This window comes from Phacochoerus africanus, chromosome 1, assembly GCF_016906955.1.
Source record: "Phacochoerus africanus isolate WHEZ1 chromosome 1, ROS_Pafr_v1, whole genome shotgun sequence".
Taxonomy (NCBI): Eukaryota; Metazoa; Chordata; class Mammalia; order Artiodactyla; family Suidae; genus Phacochoerus; species Phacochoerus africanus.
In genome coordinates this window covers 111078285-111102223 of record NC_062544.1, presented here as the reverse complement: position 1 = coordinate 111102223, position 23939 = coordinate 111078285, and the positions used below count along the sequence as shown (strand labels likewise).

Sequence of the window (23939 nt, the reverse complement as noted above, 5' to 3'; positions counted from 1 at the left end):
GAATGGCAGATACTGGGGAGCAATTACTACCCTAAGACTGAGGGAGAGTGCAAAGGAAAGAAAAAAGAGTTCCCTTTTCCTCCAAAGCCAGCTTCTCATCTTGGATGTCTTCAGTGGTTATTTGCTGAGGAGATGTAGACCAAGGTTGGCAAACAGGAAACTGTACAGGGAGGTGCTGCTCAATTGCCCAGAAGCCAGCTTGGAGCACTGGCAGTATTTGGGTAGATGCTCAAAGGAGCGTCCACTGAAACATGTTGGGATGAATCCCACTGGATGTTCTGCGTACCAGCAGAACACAACAGGAATAAGAGGATGGAAAGAGCACACAGGAAGCAGAGAGGGAAGCCACTTCCTCTAGCACCCTCTGTGTACTTTGCTGTGTGTATTTGAGTTTTCATATATCAGCAGCTCTTATGGTTGCATCTAAGAAGATACATCTGTCTCTCATATGATGAAGCAACTTTCATCCTTTTCCCCAGAATGAGACGCTCAGTTCCTATAGCCATGCTTCCCATTGCTTGATATATGAATCACTCTTTAAATCACAGTCCCACTGAATATTCTAAGAGACCACTTGGGAAGTTAACCTTTGATAACTGTATAATAATGGGAAGAAAAGAAGAAAATCATGAGAATATATAACTAAACACAGACTCTAACAACAACAACAAAAAAACACAAAGTCATCAGATCTCATTTCTGTAAATAGTCACCAGACTAGAAATGATATCTGTGAAGTCTTTCTTCAATTACCATTTTCTCTTTCCCTTGCCCTCAGCCAGAACCTCAGCTGGTGGAAATTCTTTACCTGGTAAAATGATCCAGCATTTCTTTCTTTTGTTTCCTTCTTTCTTTTTTTTTTTTTTTGTCTTTTTAGGGCCGCGCTCATGGCATATGGAGGTTCCCAAGCTAGGGGTCAAATTGGAGCTATAGCTGCCGGCCACAGCCACAGCCACAGCAATGCCAGATCTGACCCATGTCTATGACCTTATACCACACGTCATGGCAATGCCAGATCTTTAACCCACTGAGCAAGGCCAAGGATCAAACCTACATCCTCACGGATGCTAGTCAGATTCATTTCTGCTGAGCCATGATGGGAACTCTCACAATTTCAAATTTTCATTTCCTCAGTAGTCTGGCTTTTTTTCAGTTGTTCTAGTTTTCCATACACTTTTATTATTGGCATAGAATATTGAGATACCTTAGAGGATCCTCTGGGTTCCAGACATAGTCCTCCTTGCTTTCATTGTGTTGTGACAACCCAACTTTCCTTTGATAGTAAGGTTCAATCATTCCAGCCAATAGAATAACCCTCTTTTCTGTCCGTTGGTTCAGTGGAATGAGTCCAAAATGGCCAGGTAGTAGTCTCCTTTTCTAATTCAGTTGAACCACTGTATATGCTGGTAGGTATATTTTCCTCTTTGGGGATTAAGACCCTTAAACTAGCAGAACTCAAAGTTGTCAGGAGTGGAAATGAAAATTAATTGAGTGGGTTATTGAATATAATAGTGATTCCCCTTGATTCCCAGACCCATTTATTTTGGCTGTCTAGGTGACAGCACCCTATGAGAATCTAATTCAGAGCCTTACCCTGTTCTTTTAGGGTCTTGTCTCCCAACTGAAACTGTAACTGAGTCTTTTTTTTTTTTTTGTCTTTTTGTCTTTTTTAGGGCTTCACCTGCGGCATGTGGAGGTTCCCAGGCTAGGGGTCAAATTGGAGCTGCAGCTGCTAGCCTATGCCACAGCCACAGCAATTCAGGATCAAATTGGAGCTATAGCTGCCGGCCTACGGCAGCTGTCTGCAAAACTATACCATAGCTCAAAGCAATGCCAAATCCTTAACCCCCGAGCAAGGCCAGGGATTGAACCACATCCTCATGGCTACTAATAGGTTCTTTAATCGCCAAGCCACAACAAGAACTCCGTGTGAGTGAGTCTCTAGTAAGCAAGTGTGTCTTTTAATCAGGCCAGACATCCTGAATGATAAGGTGTGATATGGTTAATTCCATATGCATGAGCCCGTTTTCCCCTCTTTGCTGTGAAATGTTTGTTTTCGTTTTTGTTTTTTTCTTTTTTTTCTTTTTGCCTTTTCTAGGACCGCTCCCACGGCATATGGAGATTCCCAGGCTAGGGGTCTAATTGGAGCTGTAGCTGCCGGCCTACGCCAGAGCCACAGCAATGTGGGATCCGAGCCACATCTACGACCTACACCACAGCTCACGGCAATGCCGGATCCTTAACCCACTGAGCAAGGGCAGGGATCGAACCCGCAACGTCATGGTTCCTAGTCACATTCGTTAACCACTGAGCCACAATGGGCACTCCGAAATGGGCTTATTGATTGGAGGCAATGCTATGTGAAATGTTATGACGGTGGATCATGCATTTTGTAATACTGACAGAAGCAATGTAGGCAGAGAAGGCAAATCTCTATTCAGAATACATGTCTAGTCCTCTGAGGACAAATCTCTGCCCCGTCTAACCACTCCCACATCCCCCCCACCCATCTCAAGGATATCAGTTTAGTATAGTCATGCCACGAAGTGGCTAGTTAGTCTCTCTGGGAATGGTACTATAGAGGAGACTGTGTTTGGGACTATGGTTTTGGCAGATTAAGTACAGTTGGCAGTAACATTAGCCAGGTGAGACTTGTTTAGGGGAAGTCCACGTCGTTGAGCCCATTCATAGCCTCTATCCCTGCCACAATGGCCACTTTTTCATGGTTTCATTGAAGAAGCACTCTGGTGGCTGGGGCAAAAAAGACTCATGATATCCATAGAGTATGTCATTTGTTAACCTGGTTATTAAGAGCTTCTTTACAATGAGTGCCCTTTAATGATTTGTCACATGGGACACAAATATCTTACTATAACCAGTGTACCTTTGTGCTGAGTGTATCTTATTCCAGGCAGAGGGGCAACCAGATGTGCTGCTCAAAGTTCCATCCACTTACTTGAAGGATTTTCTTTCACCATACATACAGTGGGGCTGTATTATTGCGTCTGTATAAGCATACTGTGCAGATCCATGAATAAACCAGACTGGAGTTGTTTCTTCTCCATTAGCTGTCATATGGAATTCTCAGGAGGCTGTTGGCATGAATTGAGGAAGAGAGGACTGGGCAACAGTTGAGGGAGTCTGAGCCACCTGCTTGTGTAACTTACGCATATCTTTGGATCTCCCTGAATCCAGATCTGTCTCTTTATGTGTTCCTACTTGTTGATTGGTGCTACACATGCCACCATTACATCTGGGTGGGGTGTGCAATATCTAGCTCATGCTTCGAAGTTCATGGTTGCACTATCACACTATACCCCGTGGTTAGGCCTTTACTCTCTACCATGGTCCAATAGCAAGCCTTAAGCTAATTTTTTAGGGCATGTAGTTGTCTGTATTTTTCTCCAAAAATATAGAGGTTTGGGCTCCGATTCTGTTATTCTTGCTGCCTAGGGGCCTTATTCAGCATCTTATTTGCCATGGACACTGCAGCTGTTATTGGATCTGCTGAATCATAAGGCCCAAGGCACAGCAGCTTGAGCAGCAACCTTCCTTGCTGCAGAGCCTTCTCTTGCTCTGTCCCTACTCTTAAACTGTCAGCCTTCTAGGTAACTTTGTCAATGGGTTAAAGAAATACACTCAAGTGTGGTATGTGTTGCCTCTAAAATCAAAAAAGGCCTACTAAGCATTGTACCTATTCGTCGTTGTTGATGATACAGGTCGTAGCAACTTATCATTCACCTCAAAAGGGGAATCTTGATGTGTTTGGGGCTGTCAGTTCCAGATGTGACAGGCCCTTGAATTTTTGTGATTTATCTCCTTTTCTCCAGTTTGTGTATGTTTTTACTAAAGCATTTGTGTTTGCTGCTTCCTACCAATCAGACCCACTTAACATAATGCCAATATGGTAGGCTAGCATGATATTTTTTGAAATGTCATAATGTTCAGCATCACTGTGGGTTATATTATAAGAGAACTAATGTAGCCCTGAGGCAAGACTCAGAGGCATGTAAAAGGCAGGCAAAAACAAAATGCTTCTGGTGGTCCTTGCAGTGGAGTGTGGGGAAAAACACATTAACTGGGTCAGTAGCAGTTTACTAAACTAAGTGCTGGGACTGTGTCGATTTGCTCCAGGAAAGATCCTGGTGTATCAACTGCCAGACGGAATAATCTGATTATGTTTTAGATAGTCCACAGTTATTCTCCAAGATCCATCTAACTTTTGCAGTTGCCAGATTGATGAGTTAAATGGCAATGTGATAGATAGCACCACTTTTGTTTCTTTCAGGTCTTTGAAAGTGGTATTAATCTCTTTAATTCATCTAGGAACTGGGTATTGCTTTCAGTTTAATATCTTGACAGGGAGGAGATATTCTAGGTGAATCCCACTCAGCTTTTGACTAGTAGGACACATTGGCATTTTGGGACCTCAGGAAATAGTAATCCCTGAAAGGTCCTTTTCCCTAATTCATAGTCACTCCTGTAAATGGCCTTTGGGAAAGCATAGAGGAGGATTCACAGTATGTACTCATGGAAATAATGCAGAGTCCTTCATAAAGGGCTCTGGGTTTGTGAAGTGACTTGAGTCCGAAACTGGATGAGAGTTCTTGCCTTTTCCAGAACAGTTATTACTACCAGAGGTAGAGTTTTTTCCTATTATATAAATCAGTCCATATTTTAGTAGGCTCCTTATGGAATACTGGGATCAATTAACCACCACTGAAGCTCCTGGTGGGCCAAGGCATTCTGATTACTGATACAGCCCCGCTCCTTTTATTTATTTTGTTTGTTTGTTTGTTTGTTTTTTCTAGGGCTGCACCTGCAGCATATGGAAGTTCCCAGGCTAGGGGTCTAATTGGAGCTGTAGCCACCGGCCTATACCAGAGCCAGAGCAACTCGGGATCCAAGCCACATCTACGACCTACACCGGATGGCAACACCAGATCCTTAACCCATTGAGTGAGGCCAGAAATCAAACCCGCAACCTCGTGGTTCCTAATCGGATTCGTTAACCACTGAGCCATGACAGGAACTCCACGACCCTGCTCCTTTTATAGTAGATGTATCCACCTTGTTACTTGGCCTCTGCTGTCCTATTGGAGTCAGAGAACTCACTTCAGTGATGACCCCCACTCCCCACCATGGTCGTACCTGGGAGTTGTGACAGGGACGGTATGTCCTGCAAAGCATAGATAATTTCGTCTGGCCCTTTACAGATGAAGTTTGCCAAGTGAGGTCTAGGGGTTTAGGCGTACTTACTATAAGGGAGAAAGACTACAGAGCTTTTCAAGGATGCAGGTGCTCCCCCTGACTAATACATTTCTCAGTGCCTTACTTAAAGGAGTGTCTTGCTGGGGCTTCTTGTACACCTTAGGTCATAGATGAGAAATCTATTAAATGTTCTCTCTCCCTAATCCTTTGCATTCACTTCTTTACATCTTGCTTCAGAAGCTTTGGCAACTCTTTTTTATTAAACATAGGTCACTGTTGAGTCCAAATTTTAGTCACCGATCTGAGTGAGCTGTTAGAGCCACTTCTAGCTGCAGAAATTAACCCATAAAATTTGGAATCTCTAGAAAGTGAACCTGTATTAATGCAGTAGGCCCAATATAAAAATATATTCTACCCCCCTTGGTCAGATGTTCTTAGAATCTGTTTATGTGTTCCCCAGCAATATATTATTACCAGAACGTTGTAATATTTGTCCCTGTGCAAGTTATTTCTTTTAGCATCAGGGTGTGTGTCTGTTCCCCTAGACTTGGCGTTTATCTGTAAAGGACCAGATGTAAATATTTAAGGCTTTGCAGGCTATATAGTCTCTATCACAAATACCTAACTCTGCTGCTGTAGCACAAAAGCAGCCATAGACAGTACTTAAACAAATGAATATATCTGTGTCCATTGATTTTGGGGCTCTGAAATGTGAATTTCACAGAATTTTCTTATTTTTTAAAAACCATTAAAAAATGTAAAAGGAGTTCCCATCATGGCTCAGTGATTAATGAACCCAGCTGGTATCCGTAAGGACACGGGTTCGATCCCTGGCCTGGCTCAGTGGGTTAAGGAGCTGGTGTTGCTGTGAACTGTGGTGTAGGCTGCAGACATAGCTTGGATCCTGCATGGCTGTGGTGTAGACTGGTAGCTGCAGCTCCAATTAGACCCCTAGCCTGAGAACCTCCATATGCTGCAGGTGTGGCCCTAAAAAGACAACAATAACAACAACAACAACAAAAAGTAAAGACTCTATGACTTTGGGCAATAATGATGTGTCAATGTAGGTTCATTGATTGTGACCAATGTACCTTGGTGGTGGGGATATTGATGTTGAAGGGAGACTTGGTTGTGGTAGTGTGGATAGTATTTGGGAAATCTATGTACCTTCTGTTCGGTTTTCTGTGCACTTAAAACCAGTCTCGGAGTTCCCGTCGTGGCGCAGTGGTTAACAAATCCGACTAGGAACCATGAGGTTGCGGGTTCAGTCCCTGCCCTTGCTCAGTGGGTTAAGGATCCAGTGTTGCCATGAGCTTCAGTGTAGGTTGCAGACACGGCTCGGATCCCCCGTTGCTATGGCTCTGGCGTAGGCCGGTGGCTACAGCTCCGATTTGACCCCTAGCCTGGGAACCTCCATATGCCGCAAGAGCGGCCCAAGAAATAGCAAAAAAAAAAAAAAAAAAGACAAAAAGAAAAAAAAACAGTCTCAAGTTTTGGGTTGTGGCCCATTGACTTTGGCTTAGCAAATTCTGCCCTTGAGCCTGCTGGGACTTGTCCCTAGTTATGGGTCTAGAGGAGACAGAGGGTGGTTGTTGTAGGCCATGAGGGAAATGAGCATCCTCTTTCAAAGCATGTGCCCCAGGTGAAATTTTCTCAGGGGTTTTAATCAGGAAGGCTAGTATCCTCAGGGGTCAAAGGCAAGCTCCTTCACTGATAAGAGCTAGAGTGACTTGGAGATTCATGGTTGTAAATTTCATTTGAATATAACCACTTGTCTCCATTCCAGGTGTTACATTCTTCCATTCTTTTCCTGCCAGTGTCCTAACTTGACATGAGAAACTTGATGAGACTGAGTTAACAGACTTTATAATGAATTTTTTTTCCCCCCAATTTTAAACCTGTGGCTACAGGAAATAAGAGATTCTTTGGGGCTATGATAACTGATTCTCGGGCTAACTCTCAGCACTTGGGAGACCTGAGTTGGTCATTGTTTTTCTGTAAGCAATCAGTAGAACCTATCCATACTACAGTTAGTGTAGTCATTGTTGCTGCCTTAACATTCAAGTATAGCAGCTGCTTGGGCTCACAGGGTACTTGCTTTAGTTTATACTTCAACACAGGATGCTTTCATTTGGTTTAGAGAAAATTGGTTGCCTGCTAAGGCATTGATGGTCCGCTCTTCTGAAGATTTAGTGTAGTGTTTGCATGTACTATTAATACACCCTTCCAAAGAATGGGCCACAGTTATGACCACAGAGGTGCAGAAGTTTTCATTGCATTTTTTTCCAAGCAGAGAAGAAACTGCCGTATCAAGTGCCTACAGTGATACACTTTTATTAGGTACCAGTAAACCAAAGAAGCAGAGGTCTGAGAGGATTCTGGCAGATTATTTGGTCTTGCCTCCTTCACTGTATGGTACTTAGGGAGAGTAGGAAAGAAATGTGTCTCAGTTTATGTGTTGAAAGGAGGGATTGAAACCTCCCCCTCTGTCTAGCTGGATACCTCTCTGCTGCCTTGGAGTGGAGGATCTTGCTGCATGTCTGGCCCCAAATCATGGGAATCCAAGCTTTCCAAGGACCCACACTGCTGACCAACTTTTTACTAAAGTGTGGACAAATCCTTCAGAGTATAAGGGAGCCAGCCACAGGAAGAGAATGAATTGTTTGGACATTAATTTCCTTAATTGTGTGTTTTTTAGTGTTCCAAATCATTTTCTATTATGAGAATGTTAAATATCCATGAATTATTAGATAATTTGCCCTACTTGGGAAGGTGGTTTTTCATTTTCAGTTTAGAGCTGGAATGTCAGTATCCATAATTGTCTGGAATAAATTGGCAGAATGAATAGAAGTCATTGAAATATGGGCTGTGAACATGAATGCAGTTTAATGTTCATATGTGTTTTCTACCACAGTTGAACTTTGATTATAGCTACTTGTAAATTATCTTTTTGGCTTTAAACCAAAATAATTTAAATACTTCCATTTCTGTAAGCTATTTAATAGCAGAATATGAAAATAGAAATGGGGAAGTTCCCGTCATGTCTCAGAGGTAGCAAACCGGACTAGTACCCATGAAGACACTTTTTTGTTCCCTGTCCTCGCTAAGTGAGTTAAGGATCCAGCCTTGCCATGAGCTGTGGTGTAGATCACAGGTGCAGCTCGGATCTGGCATTGCTGTAGCTGCAGCTCTGATTCAACCCCTAGCCTGGGAACTTCCATATACCTCAGATGTGGCCCTAAAAAGACAATAAATACATAAATAAATTAAAGATAAACCTTTAATTTAAAAAAAAGAAAATAGAAATGGGGTTTAATATGAGTTACTGATATTTTGAGGGAATATTTTAATTTTTTTGGCCACACCCATGCCACACAGAAGTTCCCAGGCCAGGGATCGAACCCATGCCACAGCAGTGACTAGAGCCACTAACTGGATCCTTAACTGCTCAGCCACCAGGGAACTCTGTGAGGGAATATTTTAATTCCTATTTTGTCAAAAGAAAGAGCCTAGTTTTTATATCTCTGTACTTAGAGTAGCTATCTATCATGTCACAGGTGTAAGTACATGATGGTCATGGTTTATGATGTCTGTTGTCCTCATCTAATTATTAATTGTTGCTTTTTTAACTCCCAGGTGTTATAGTCTACTCTGATCAGGCAGGCTTAAGTCTTTAAATAAACTGATTTAGCTTAACATAAATTTGTTTTGTTTAATAGCCCTGAACATTTAAAAAAAGTAAATTATATACTGATTATATCTAAATATTCAGCAAAATATAATGTGAATAAAATTAAGTGGAACAAAGGTGTTGCAAAGAGTAGAATCTTGATTAGGGTGTATCTCTAAGAAAAACCCACCAGAGTTACCAGTACTTTTATTTTCAGATGAATTTTTTTCTCCAAATTGCAATCATTTGTTCATTCAGCAGCCAATCACTGGGCACCATCTTGGGTCAGGCACCACAGGAATACAGAATGGGAAGACTCAGTCCTTGCTCTGAAGTAGCCAGCCATGGAGCAGTTGATTTGAGCTAGATCTTGCCCTCCTCATGTGTTTACATGCATAGGTTGCCAGTGAGCACCGAGGGAAGAAGTCCCTGTGTAAGAGGAGTGCCACGTGCAGGTGTTTCCTACAGGGGTACCCCTAAAAGAATGAGTAAGGCTGAACAGTGTGTGGGGAAGTGAAGTAAAGTATTCCAGATGGCTAGAGCAGCTCATGTGAAAGAATAGAGGGATGTGGTAAAGAATAGTATGATTAGCTGGGAAGTGAGGTATGTGAGGTGGCTGAATGATTAATGATGATGAAACATTGTTTCTGGTAGGCTTGTGTAGTCTTGTGTGATAAATTTGCTCTGTATTCTATAGGCTGTGGGGAAACATTAAAGACTTTTAAACCAGGGAATAATATGAACATATGTTAAGCGAGGAGGAGGAGTCATGCTAGAGGCAGAGACTCTTTAGTTCAACTTTTCAAACAGATGGGTAATCTGATTTCATCCATCTCGCACTCAATCTGTCCACCCAAGCTGGATTTTTTTTTTTTTTTTTGAGCAAATCCCAGACAGACATCATATTATCCTATCTTTATACCAATCTGTTTCTTTAAAAATTGACTCTTTTAAAAAACGTAATTAACCATTCATGTACGTACACCAATTCATAATATCAGATATCCAGTCAGTATTTAGTTCACCAATATTTCCCTCAATTATTTCATTTGTTTGTTTGTTTTCTGCTTTTTGGGGCTGAACCCACGGCATATGGACGTTCCCAGGCTACAAGTTTAATCAGAGCCATGGCTGCCGGCCTACACCAGAGCCACAGTAACGTGTGATCTGAGCTGTGTCTGCAACCTACACCACAGCTCACGACAATGCCGGGTCCTTAACCCACTGAGCAAGGCCAGGAATCAAACTCGCAATCTCATGGTTCCTAGTTGGATTTGTTTCTGCTGTACCATGATGGGAACTCCCTGTTTGTTTTTTTAATAAGTAGTTTGTTCAAATTAGAATCTAAATTACTTTGAATCCATAGATTCTTCTGTAAGGGATTTTTTTCTTTAATACAGTTTGAATTTTGTTTATGTTGTAATGATGTTAAGAGATTTTACTGTGCTTAAAACCTGAAGAGGAGTGAAAAGATAAAAAAGCAAGTCTAGGAGGTTGGAAGGCTAGATAGTAAGGAAGATAATGAAGGGGATACTTGAATAAATGCTATCCTTGGAAAGGAGAATGACATATATTTCATGTTCTCTAGTTAGACAGTTTTTTTTTTTTTTTTTCAAGTTAAAAAAAGTAAAGATAGAGGAGAACTTTTGTATGTTGTTCTGGATTCACCAATCAATAGCATTTTGCCACAATTGCTTTTTCATTCTACAATCAAATATATATGTATAGATATAGGCATGTTATTTCCTTGGCCAATTTTATCTTTGTAATAGTAATCTGAGACATTCTCATAAGTGTTACAGTGTCAGCAGTAATTGAAAATATCGCATTCAGAGATTGCCCCCCCCCCATCTTATCTGTGAAGCCCCTTTGCCAGTATTTTCTTCTTTTCCCATTAATTTACACATCTTTATCATACAGCTTAGCTGTTACCAAGGTATTATATTGTATGTTTTTTCATTTCTCAGATGGTTAACTTTCTACCCCCAAAAACATAGTGAAGCTTGTTCTTTGTCTTGGACTTTTTAACTCTGGGCGGAGAAACAGGAGGCATTGGAGGAAGAAGGGGCTGAAAGAATGATGGTAATACATGAACCTGCAGAGTAGTATGTAGAGGGTGTGGACCGATAGACTTTTGTAAGTGGAAGGGAGCTTAGAGACCAGATTTGGGTACAGTGCTTTGATGATATGGGTGAGAAAATTGATGTTTGAAGGAACTAAATGAGTTAACTAAGGTCTCTCCGAAGAGCTGGATTAGTAACCTCATCTTCTGCCTCAATCTATATGCTCTTTTGCTTCTTTATCTTTTTACTTGACTCTGGGTGAGTAGCAGAATTCTACAGAGGGAGAATGTCTCTAAATACTGATGTCTTAAGACATCAGTTCTCAAACTTTTTGGTAGCAAGACCACTTTTTACCCTTGAAATTGTACACATAAACTCTACATTTTATATATGCAGGGCTTATTGTATATCAGCTGTCTTTACAAAAGTTTTAAGGACCCCAAACAAAAGTTCATATGGGTTACATCTAGCAGTATTCACCAAATTCGATATTAAAACTGAGAGATTTTTAAAAATATTTATTTTAGGAGTTCCCTTCGTGGTGCAGTGGAAACGAATCCGACCAGGAACCTTGAGGTTGTGGGTTTGATCCCTGGCCTCACTTAGTGGGTTAAGGATCCAGCGTTGCCGTGAGCTGTGGTGTAGGTCACAGATGCGGCTTGGATCTGGCATTGCTGTGGCTCTGGCGTAGGCCGGTGGCTACAGGTCTGATTTGACCCCTAGCCTAGGAACCTCCATATGCCGTGGGTGTGGCCCTAAAAAGCAAAAAAAAAAAAAAAAAAAAAGGCAACAGTTAATAAATATACCTTTTTTAAAATTTATCATGAAACCTGGTATTGTTTCTAAATTTTAGTGTCTGGTTTAATAGAAGACCGGCTGCATTCAGTCTGTCACAATGTTGTTTGAGTTGAAGTATATGAAGTAAATGGATTTTACATATGCAAAAATAGGTTTTTCATGGTTGTTTTTTGTTTTTTTGTTGTTTTTTTTTTTGGCTATACCCAAAGCATGAAGTCAGGAATCAAACCTGAGCCACAGCAGTGACAATGCTGAGTCCTTAACTACTAAGCCACCAGGGAACTCCAAGGAGTATTTTGATAGCTTTTTTAATAAGGTAACTATGGATGTTCTTTGATTTGACTTCAAAACTGGACAAGTGGTAGTTTTGCAATGTAGAATCTGAAACTTTATTTATAAAATTTTTATACTCAGTGAATATTAAGATCTTGTTTGTTTTCTTTCTTTCTGTATTTATTTCCTTTTCTTTTTAGGGCTGCACTTGCAGCATACGGAAGTTCCTAGGCTACGGCTGGAATGGGAGCTGCCAGCCTATGCCACAGCCACAGCAACACCATATCCGAGCCGCATCTGCGACCTGCGCCACAGCTTGCAACAACATGGGATCCTTAACCCACTGAGTGAGGCCAGGAATCGAACCTGCATCCTCATGAACATTATGTCAGATTCTTAACCCACTGAGCCAAAATGGGAACTCTCTTAGTGGTTTGTCTTGCACTTGGAATGGATCTTATCTGATAAAATTATTCTGGCTTTGATATATAGATATTACTGCTTGATTAGTTGGTATTTTAACCATTTGCCTTTGCTTTTTTTTCTTTTTTTCTTTTCTTTTGTCTTTTTAGGGCTGCACTCCCGGCATGTGGAGGTTCCCAGGCTAGGGGTCTAATCCGAGCTGTAGCCGCTGGCCTACACCACAATCACAGCAACATCAGGGCCAAGCTGCATCTGTGACCTACACCACAGCTCATAGCAACGCTGAATCCTCAAGCCACCCAAGGAGGCCAGGGATCAAACCCGCAATCCCATGATTCCTAATCGGATTCATTTCCACTGTGCCATGATGGGAACGCCCACCATTTGCCTTTTCTGTTAAATGCTTTCAATTTTACAGAAATAGAAACTGGCCACTGTTTTTTTCCCATTCTACATTTATAGGAGAACCCAAGGTTGTTGTATCTAGGGTTGTTTCCATTGCATTATGTAAATTGCTTCTTTTGAATTTCATTTTTCATTCTTTTACTGAAATAAATTCTCTGAGTAGACTGCAATTATGCTAAAATGTATGGGCACAAGCACACACATGCACACACACACACACACACACACACACACACACACACACACTTTTCTGAAGGCTTTTGTTCCTGCAAGGGAGTTTTCCTGCTTTTGCTGTGGATTTTTAAGAAGGAAATCTAGGTCAATAACACCGAATGAAGATGTGAGAATGAGCCTTCATCAAACATGCTCATTAATAACACTGTTGGCCGGAAGCTTGCTGAATGCTCTCCTGGGTGAGCCTCTCCAAACTGTGCTGCCTCAGTGTGGAGGGGAGACAACCAGAGATGCTTCTCAAGAATGTGTGGGGAGGATTTCCCGTGGTGGCGCAGTGGTTAACGAATCCGACTAGGAACCATGAGGTTGCGGGTTCGGTGCCTGGCCTTGCTCAGTGGGTAAAGGATCCAGCGTTGCTGTGAGCTGTGGTGTAGGTCACAGACATGGCTCAGATCCCGCATTGCTGTCGTTCTGTCATAGCCTGGTGGCTACAGCTCTGATTAGACCCCTAACCTGGGAACCTTCACATGCTGTGGTAGCAGCCCTAGAAAAGGCAAAAAGACAAAAAAAAAAAAAAGGAATGTGTGAGGAAAGTGTATCTGCTTCTCTGATTAAAAACTGTGCTTTTTTTTTTAACCAAAGGATGAGAAATCAAACCTGTGTCTCCACAGAGACCCGAGCACCTGCAGTTGGGTTCTTAACCTACTGTGCCGCAGCAGAAACTCCGATTTCCACCCTTATTAACAAAAATTGATAGCCCCTAACAAGGAGGTATATATATATACTAAAGGCAACCTGGAAAGCCTAGATTTTTTTTTTTATTTTGTCTTTTTAAAGCAGCACCCCCGAGGCATATGAGGGTTCCCAGGCTAGGGGTTGAATCAAAGCTGCAGCTGCTGGCCTACACCATAGCCACAGCAACAACAGATCCAAGCTGCATCTGTGACCTACACCACAGCTCATGGCAACGCTGGATCCTTAACGCACTGAGCAAGGCCAGGGATTGAATCTGTGCCCTCATGGATAGTAGTCAGATTCATTTCCCTGAGCCACTACAAGAACTCCTAGTTGCTGTTGTTTTATTGTTGTTGTTGTTTTTCTGTCTTTTGTCTTTTTAGGGCCACACCTGGGGCAGATGGAGGTTCCCAGGCTAGGCGTTATTGCTGCCAGCCTACACCAGAGACACAGCAACACCAGATCCGAGCTGTGTCTGCAACCTACACCACAGCCCATGGCAATGCCGGATCCTTAACCCCTGAGCGAGGCCAGGGATCGAACCCTCAATCTCATGGTTCCTAGTCGGATTCTTTTCCACTGCACCACGAGGGGAACTCCAGATTTTTTTTTAACTCTTTTATTGAGATAATTAGTATACCATAAAATTCATCCACTGTATGTTTATATAATTGTGCCATCATCACCACAGTCCTTTTTTCATATGGTTTCACCACCCTTAAAGTTCTCCTGAGCCCATTTACATTCAGTCCCCCTTTCTGCTTATAGTCCAGGCAGCTACTGATCTGCTTATCTTTATAGCTATCTTTTTTAGAAAACTCATAAAAAGAATCAATATATAGTCTTTCATGTCTTGCTTTTCTTACTTAACCTAATACTTTTTCCATGTTGAAGTTTTTTTTACTATTTCATTTCCATTTACAGTGGAATAATAATTCCATGATATGTATGTATGATATTTTGTGTATCCATTCATCAATTGATGAATATTGGGTTGTTAACAATTTTTAGCTATTAAGAATAATGTGGGAGTTCCTGTGGTGGTGCAGCAGAAAAAAATTCGACCAGGAACCATGAGGTTGTGGGTTCGATCCCTGGTCTTGCTCAGTGGGTTAACGATCCGGCGTTGCCGTGAGCTGTGGTGTAGGTCACAGACGCGGCTCGGATCCCGCATTGCTGTGGCTCTGGGGTAGACCGGCTGCTACAGCTCTGATTAGACCCCTGTCCTGGGAACCTCCATATGCCACGGGAGTGGCCCAAGAAAAGACAAAAAGACAAAAAAAAATCAAAACCTAAGAGTGGAATTGTTGCATCATTTCGTAAGTCTGAGTTTAAAATTTTAAGAAATTGTCAAAGTCTAGAAATAAGTTATATTTTTCAGCAAGGGTGCCCAGATAATGAGAGAAGAATAGTCTTTGCAACAAATGGTGCTGGGAAAACTGGATAGCTATATGCAAAGGAGTGAAGTTGGGACCCCTTCCTAACACTTTATAAAAAATTAACCGCAGTTGGATCATAGACCTGTATGTAAGAGGTAAAATTATAAAACTTAGAAGAAAACATAGGCATAAATCTTTGTAATCTTAGATTAGGCATTTGTTTCTTAGATAGGGTACCAGAAGCACAAGTGACCAAAAAAAGTAGGTAAACTGGACTTCATCAAAATTAAAAACTTTTGGGCTCCAAGGACATCATCAAGAAAGTGAATCTTGGGAATTCCCTTGTGGCACAGTGGGTTAAGGAACTGGCATTGTTACTGCAGCTGTTCAGGATGCTGTTGTGGCTCGAGTTCGATCTCTGGCCTGGGAACATCCACATACTATATCAATATCTAGACTAGCTAAGTTTTTTTGTTTGTTTTTAATTTTCAGGGCCACACTTGCAGCATATGGAAGTTCCCAGGCTAGGAGTCAAATTGGAGCTGCAGCTGCCAGCCTGATCCACAGCCACAGCAACAGTAGATTGGAGCCTCATCTGTAGCCTGTGCCACAACTTGTGGCAACACTGGATCCTTAACCCACTGAGTGAGGCCAAGAATTGAACCCATATCCTCATGGATCCTAGTTGGGTTCTTAACCCACTGAGCCACAAAGGGAACTCCTAGAGTGGCTAAGATTTAAAAGACACATAATAACAGGTGTTGGTGAAGATGTGGAGAAATTGAAGCCATTATTCATTGCTGCTGGAATTGTAAATCAGTACAGCCACTTTGGAAAACCTCGGCAGATCCTCAAAACATTAAACATAAAATAGCTGTATCACCTAGCAGTTCAAAAGCCTGGCATATATACCCAATAGGAAGGAAAACATATGTCTACAACCTACACATGGATGTTCATAGTAGCATTATTTACAATAGCTTAAAATATAAACAATCAAATGAATGGATAAACAAGTCTGGTATGTCCATAAAATGGAATATATTTATATTTGGCCATAAAAAGAAATGAAGTTCTGACACATGCTACCACATGGGTGAACCTTAGAAACATTGTGCTAAGTGCAAAAAAGGCCACATATTGTAAAATTACATTTATATGAAATATCTAGACTAGGCAAATCCAAAGAAACAGAAAACACAGTAGTGATTGCTCAGGATTGGAAGAAAGTAGGAAAGGGGAGTAGTATATGATTCTTTTTGGGTTAATGACAGTAGTGGTGGTTAAATAACTGAATATACTAAAAACTACACTTTAAAAGAGTGAATTTATATTTCAGTTAAGCTATTACTTAGAGTTTCCATGTGGATCAGCTGATTAAGTATTCGGCATTGTCACTGCAGTGGTTCGGGTTCACTCCCTGGCCTGGGAACTTTTGCATGCCATAGGTGCAGCCAAAAATATAAATAAATAGTTTTTTAAAGTCCTATTTTAAAAAAAGTTGCGTTAACACTTAAAAGGCCATATTTTAAAAAGCAGGAGTTCCCATCATGGCGCAGTGGAAACGAATTTGACTAGGAACCATGAGTTTGTGAGTTTGATCCCTGTCCTTGCTCAGTGGGTTAAGGATCCAGCATTGCCGTGAACTGTGGTATAGGTCTCAGACGTGGCTCACATTCTGGCATTGATGTGGCTGTGGTATAAGCTGGCAGCTCCAGCTCTGATTAGACCCCTAGCCTGGGAACCTCCATGTGCCATGTGTTCCACCCTAAAAAGCTTTAAAACAATAACAACCAAAAAAAAGACAAAGGAAGGAGTTCCCTTTTTGGCACTGATTATCCTACTGCAGCAGCTTGGGTTATTGCAGAGGCACTGATTTGAACCCTGGCCTGGCACAGTGGGTGAAAGGATTTGGCATTTGCTGCAGCTGCTGCATAGGTTACAGCCGCAACTCAGATTTCAATCCCTGGCCCAAGAACTTCTATCTGCCGCAGATGCAGGCATAAAAATTTTTTAAATTAAAATTTAAAAACAAAAGAAAACATGAGACTATTTTCCTATGTAGCTGTACCATTTTACAAAAATTTTGTCCAGGAATGAACAAGGCTTTTATTTCTCTACATCCTCACAAATTATTGGTGGTGTCAGGCCTTTTGACCATGACTGTTTGGGTGGTTATGTAGTAGCATCTCATGATGATTTTAATTTGCATTCCCCTAATGACTGATGATGATGAACTTTTCATAACATGTTTTCCATTTGTGTATTTTCTTGGGTGAAAAATTGAGTTATTTATAATTGTAGTATAAGAGATTTCCTTTTTACAATAATCAGTATTTTGTTTCCTTTTTGGCCACACTCAGAGCATGCAGAAGTTCCTAGCCCAGGGTGCTGCAGTGACAACACCTGATCCTTAACCTACTGAGCCACAAGAGAACTGCCTCAGTTTTTTATCAGATTCAAGAGACAACGTTTTTATAAATAAAATCAGGGAAAGAGAATAAAAACCGTACACAAGTGTAAACAAAAAGTGAAATAGCTGTTTCCCCATATTAAATACATAAACGGTTTTGAACAAACAGTATATGTACCAATATCTTTATTAGATTCCCTTGGGCCATTTTTATTTTTTTTAATTGAAGTGTAGTTGATTTATAGTGTTGTGCTAATTTCTGCTATACAGCAAAGTGACCCAGACATATATGTACATATATACATTTCCTTTCTTTCTTTTCTTTTTTTTAGGGCCACATCCATAGCATATGGAGGTTCCCAGGCTAGGGGTCAAATCAGAGCTACACCTGTCAGCCTATAGCCACAACCACAGCAATGCAGGATCCAAGCCTCATCTGCCACCTACACCACAGCTCACGGAAATGCCGGATCCTTTACCCACTGAGCAAGGCCAGGGATCGAACCTACCACAGTAGCAACTCCCTACATTTCCTTTCTTACATTACCTTTCATCATAATCTATCACAAGAGACTGGATATAGTTCCCTGTGCTATACGTTAGGACTTTACTGCTTATCCATCCTAAATGTAATAGTTTGCATCTGCTAACCTCAAACTCCCAATCTGTCCCACTCCCCCTCCCCCTCCCCCTTTAGCAAGCACAAGTCTATTCTCTGAGTCTGTTTCTGTTCTGTAGATAGGTTCATTTGTGCCATATTTTAGTTTCCACATTTCAGCAATGTCATACAGTATTTGTCCTTCTCTTTCTGACTTACTTCACTTAGTATGATAATCTCTAGTTGCATGTTGCTGCAAATAGCATTATTTGGTCTTTTTGTGGCTAAGTAGTATTCTGTTGTATATATGTACCACATCTTCTTAATCCATTCAACTATAGGTGGGCATTTAGGTTGTTTCCACATCTTGGCTATGTGAATAGTACTGCTATGAAAATAAGGGTGCTTGTTTCCCTCTGAATTGTAATTTTGTCTGGATATATGCCTAGGAGTCGGACTGCTGGATCATGTGGTAGTTCTATATTCAGTTTTCTGAGGAACCTACATACTGTTGTCCCTAGTGGTTGAACCAGGTTACATTCCCACCAACAGTGTAAGAGGGTTTCCTTTTCTCCACACTCTCTCCAGCATTTGTTATCTGTAGACTTTAATGATGGCCATTCTGGCTGGTGTGAGGTATATCTCATTGTAGTTTTGATTTGCATTTCTCTAATAATTAGTGATGTTGAGCATTTTTTCATGTGCCTACTGGTCCATATGTTTTCTTTAGAGAAACGTCTTCTACCCATTTTTTAATTGGGTTGTTTTTTTGTTGTTATTAGATTTATTATTTGCAAATATTTTCTTCAAGAATGTGGTTTCTCATTTTCTTAGTGATATCTTGGAAAAATAGGAGTTTCCAATTTTGATGATGTCCAATTTATCTTTTTTTTTTTTTTTGTCTTTTGTCTCTTTAGGGCCCCACCCACAGCATATGGAGGTTCCCAGGCTAGGGGTCTAATCTGAGCTAGAGCCACCGGCCTATATACCACAGCCACAGCAGCACCAGATCTGAGCCACGTCTGTGACCTACACCATGGCTCATGCCAATGCCAGATCCTTAACCCACTGAGCAAGGCCAGGGATCTAACCCGCAACTTCATCATTCCTCGTCAGATTCGTTTCTGCTGTGCCACAACAGGAACACCTCAATTTTTTCTTTTTTAGGTTGTCTTGGGGACATATCTAAGAAATCTTTGCCTAATTTAACTAAGGTCACAGAGATTTTTCTCCCGTGTATTTTTTTTTTCTTTTTTTTTTTCTGGGGTCTTTCTGTCTTTTTATAGGGCAAGCCCATGGCATGTGGAAGTTCCCAGGCTAGGGGTCTAATCAGAGCTGTAGCCACCAGCCTACACCAGAGCCACAGCACTCGGGATCCGAGCCGTGTCTGTGACCTGCTCCACAGCTCACAGCAACTTAACCCACTGAGTGAGGCCAGGGATAAAACCCACAACCTCATGGTTCCTAGTTGGATTCGTTAACCACTGAGCTATAATGGGAACTCCCTGTGTTTTTTTCTACAAGTTTATTTGTTTGTTTTAGGGTTTTTTTTTGGGGGGGGGGGTTGTTCGTTTGTTTTAGCTCTTTTTTTTCTTGGTATCTTGAAAGAGATTATATTTATTATTGGTTTACCTTAAAAGGTAGAGAAAAGAATGAGTGATATGATTATCTTTTGTACTCCTGTACATCAGGTCTGATTCTGGTTATTTCCACCCTTCTCCATGCAGTATGTTAAAATTGAAAGGCTTGAAGTATTCCCATCATTGGAAACTAGGTCTTTGTCCTTGCTGCAGTTCATGTTGAGCTACTGGGTAGAGAGCTTCATAGCTTCTTTTATCTTTTGATCCATAAATTTCAAATGAATTGAATTTTTCACACTTGGTGGAAAATAACTCCAAGGAAGATAAGCTCGGCCTTCCCATTTTGTCTCTTTCTGGACACTTTGAATGATAGATCAAGTTCTTGTTCCCACTCTTTTTTTCTTCCAGGGAGTAAAAAATAAAAACACCCAGTGCTGTCCATGGGGACAAAGTTCAACTTCTAAATTCTGTTCAGTTATGTCACTCAAGAAAAACGCTTCCGGGAGTTCCCATCATGACTCAGTGGAAACGAATTCTGACTAATATCCATGAAGACACAGATTTGATCCCTGGGCTCTCTCAGTTGGTTAAGGATCTGGCGTTGGCTGTGAGCTGTGGTGTAGGTTGCAGATGCGGCTCAGATCCTGTGTTGCTGTGGCTGTTGTGTAGGCCAGCGGCTACAGCTCTGATTTGACCCCTAGCCTGGGAACCTCCACATGCCACGGCTGCGGCCCTAAAAAGACAAAAAGAAAAGAAAAAGGCATCCACAACTGCATAATCCCACAGTTCATTGAAAGGCTTTCCTGGTTGTCATAGTAGGGCTGGAGGATCATTGAAAAATAGAGCACTAACTTCCATCATCAATCTTCTGTCACTTGGATTCAGCCTAACAAACACTGGCTTATGCTTCACTGGACAGCTCTCTGCAGGTTCTGGGGGAGGGACTTGGAAATTGAAACAGAGACATCTGTTGAAGGACCACCAGTGAACACTTAATTAATCCACTGAATTTTGAGCAGGTTTTTTTTTTCTTTGTTTGTTTATTTATTTATTTATTTATTTTCAAAAAAGAGCTAGAGCTTACACTCTCAATTTCTCCTTCCAGCAAGTTTTTGTGTTAACTTCACAGCCACTATATTTAAATTGCGGGGAGGGGGTTCTTTTAAAAAAAAAGAAGAAGAAAAAGAAAGAATGAAAACCCACTGGGCCCCATCAACTGAAGACACAGGCCTGACAGTTTACCTGCTGCCACACAGGTGGCTTAGCCCTCTATCTGGTTTTAGCTCTTTATGTTTAGGTCTTTAATATGTTTGGAGATAGTTTTGCATGTGGTGTCCACATCTGGTGATCTGGCACTGGGAGAAAGAGCCTCCAGAGCATCTGGCCTTGAAGGCCAGTGGGGCTTGTGCACAGGAGCTCCACAGGACTGGGGGAAATGGAGACCGCATTCTTGAAAGGCGCACACAGACTTTCACGTGTACTGGGTCCCAGTGCAAAGCTAAGGCACCATAGGAATCTGGGTCGGTGTACTGGGTCCCAGTGCAAAGCTAAGGCACCATAGGAATCTGGGTCGGACCTGACTGCAGTTCTTGGAGGATCTCCTGGTAAAACAGGGGGTGACTGTGGCTTATTTTGCATTGGAGGCAAAACTCTTGGGAATGTTCGTCAGTGTGCATTTCTCTGGAGGTGGCCATTTTGCAAAAATCTGGCCCCAACCATCACCCATTGAGAAGCCCCCGGCCAAACAATAATCTGGGTGGGATCACAGCCCCAACCAGCAGTAAACTGGCTGCCTAAAGATCCCCCAGGCACACAGCTGCCTCAGTCTCACGCAGAGACCAAGCCCCACCCACCAGAGGGATAGGAATCAGCCTGCCTACCAGGGCAGGCATCTGTCCCTCCCATCAGGAAGCCTACAGCAAGCCCCTGTACCAAATCCAGCCACCAAGGGGGCAGACACCAGAAGTAAGAGACGTTTAGGTCTTTAATCTGTTTGGAGATAGTTTTGCATGTGGTGTGAAATAAGTGTCCAGTTTTTCCATATCATTTATTGAAAAAATACTTTTCCAACTTGCTTATTTAAACTCATTTTGGCTATTCCATGTTTTTTTCACTTTCATATAAGTTATGGAATATAGTTGTTGATTTTTTTAAAAATGCTGCTTGGATTTTTTATTATTATAACTGCATCAATTTGAGACTAGACATCTTAACGACATTGAGTCTTCTATTCATGAACATTGTGTATCTCTCCATTTATTTAGATCTGGATTTTTAAAAAATTTAGTGATTTGCCTTTGCCAATTTTGTTCAGTTTTATACTTGTCCTTTTGTGTATAGAAATCATTAACCTTTTCACATGTTCATCACCAGAAATCCTCCTGCAGTATTTTAAGCCTGGGAACAGCCTTAAAGTTTGCAATTCTTTGATTATTTTAGTCTTTTGTAAAATTTAAAAAAATTTTTCTTTGGAGCTCCCCGATGGCTCGTGGGTTAAAGATCTGACATTGTCACGACTATGGCTTGGGTTGCTGCTGTGTTGCAGGCTCAAAACCTGGCCCAGGAACTTCCAAATGCCATAGGCACAGCCAAAAAAAAAAAAAAAAGTTTTCTTCAAGGGCACTATCTAGATCATTGTTCTCTATTGATTAGCTTGTAGAAATATTTGTAGAAATTCATCTTTAGTGGGGGAGAAAACAGTGGTATCTTGTAACTTTTGTTTCCTGTTTCTCTGAAGTGTCTCCAACGGAATTCCTTGAAGAGAAAATGGCCTACCAGGAATATCAAAACAGCCAGAACTGGCCAGAAAATACAAACTTTTGCTTTGAACCTGAGCAAGGGGTGAATCCAATCCAGACTGGTAAGTGCAAGGCTTGCTTTGTGACTGCTGAATGTGAACTATGACATAAACATGAAAAAGCCACAGCATGACTCTTAAATATAGCTCATAAACCACACCAAGGTATAATTATTTCCCATGAACACTTGGCCCTTTTTCCTCTCTATTTATTCTTCCTCCTGAGGCAGGTGCCCCATTAGTTCTCTCCCCTTCAAAACCTGTTTTTGAGTAAACTAACTGAAATTCATATTCATTGAACACTAGATAGTACCTTAGAACCATAATCCTTCCAAAAGGAATCATTATAGTAAGAATAGCACCATTTGTTGAATGCTTATTTTGTACCAGGCACAGTGCTGGAGCCTTTATATACATATCATCTGCATCTCTTTTTTTTTTAATTCTGCCAATGATATATTATCCCCATTTGACAAAAGAGACTAATGCTTATACCCAATTTCTATAAAATTCAAACTATTTTTTTTGGTTTTGGCTGCTCCTGACACATATGGAAGTTCCTGGGCCAGGGATTGAACCCATGCCTCACCATCAACCTGAGCTGCTACATTGACAACACCAGATCCTTAACCTGCTACGCCACATGGGAACTCCTGATACTAATTTATAGAGACAAAAAAAGCATAGCTCTAGTTGCCTAGAGCTGGAAGTGGCAGGAGGGATGGACTACAGAAGGACCTCAAAGCAGTAGCATTGATGCTTCTATGTCACAGTTAGGCAGATTATTTGTTTCCACTTATGTATGGCTTCTTTTTTTGCTATCTAACTTAGAAGGCACTTGTAACTGGTTCCAAATGATCTAGTACTTGATATTCTATACCATTCTCCAATTTTTGGCTACCCTAGATATATGTAATTCTTTTTAAAATCTTTATTAAGATATAATTCACATACCATAAAATTCACCTATTTAGAGTGTACAGTTCAGTGGAGTTCCCATTGTGGGTCAGCGGAAACGAATCTGACTACCATCCATGAGGACTCAGGTTCAATCCCTGGCCTCACTCAATGGGTTAAGGATCTGGTGTTGCCGTGGGCTGTGATGTAGGTTGCAGACGTGGCTCAAATCTGGCATTGCTGGGCTGTAGTGGTAGGCCAGCAGCTATAGCTCCTATTCAACCCCTGGAAACTACCATATGCCGTGGGTACAGCCCAAAAAAGCAAAAAAAAGTACAATTCAGTGGATTTTTTGGGCATTTACACATATGTACAGTTATCCCTAGAGTCCATTTTAGAATATTTTTAATCACCTCTTAAAGAAACTCAGTATACTTTAGATGACCACCCCCTACCTCCTTATTTATTAACCCAGCACTAAGCAACCACTAATCTACTTTCTGTCTCTACAAGTTTTCTATTC

The 23939-nt window shown here is 41.3% G+C and overlaps 1 protein-coding gene across 23 annotated transcripts in view; it reads left to right on the top strand.

Moving 5' to 3' along the window:
* Positions 1 to 23939, top strand: part of MAP4 (microtubule associated protein 4) — a 172475-nt gene that overhangs the window by 91023 nt on the left and 57513 nt on the right. For all 23 annotated transcript variants that reach the window (XM_047773064.1, XM_047773033.1, XM_047772991.1 and 20 more), the window contains exon 4: positions 22460 to 22582. In XM_047773064.1, coding sequence (XP_047629020.1) covers positions 22460 to 22582 — 123 coding nt within the window. The remainder of the gene's footprint in view (positions 1 to 22459; positions 22583 to 23939) is intronic.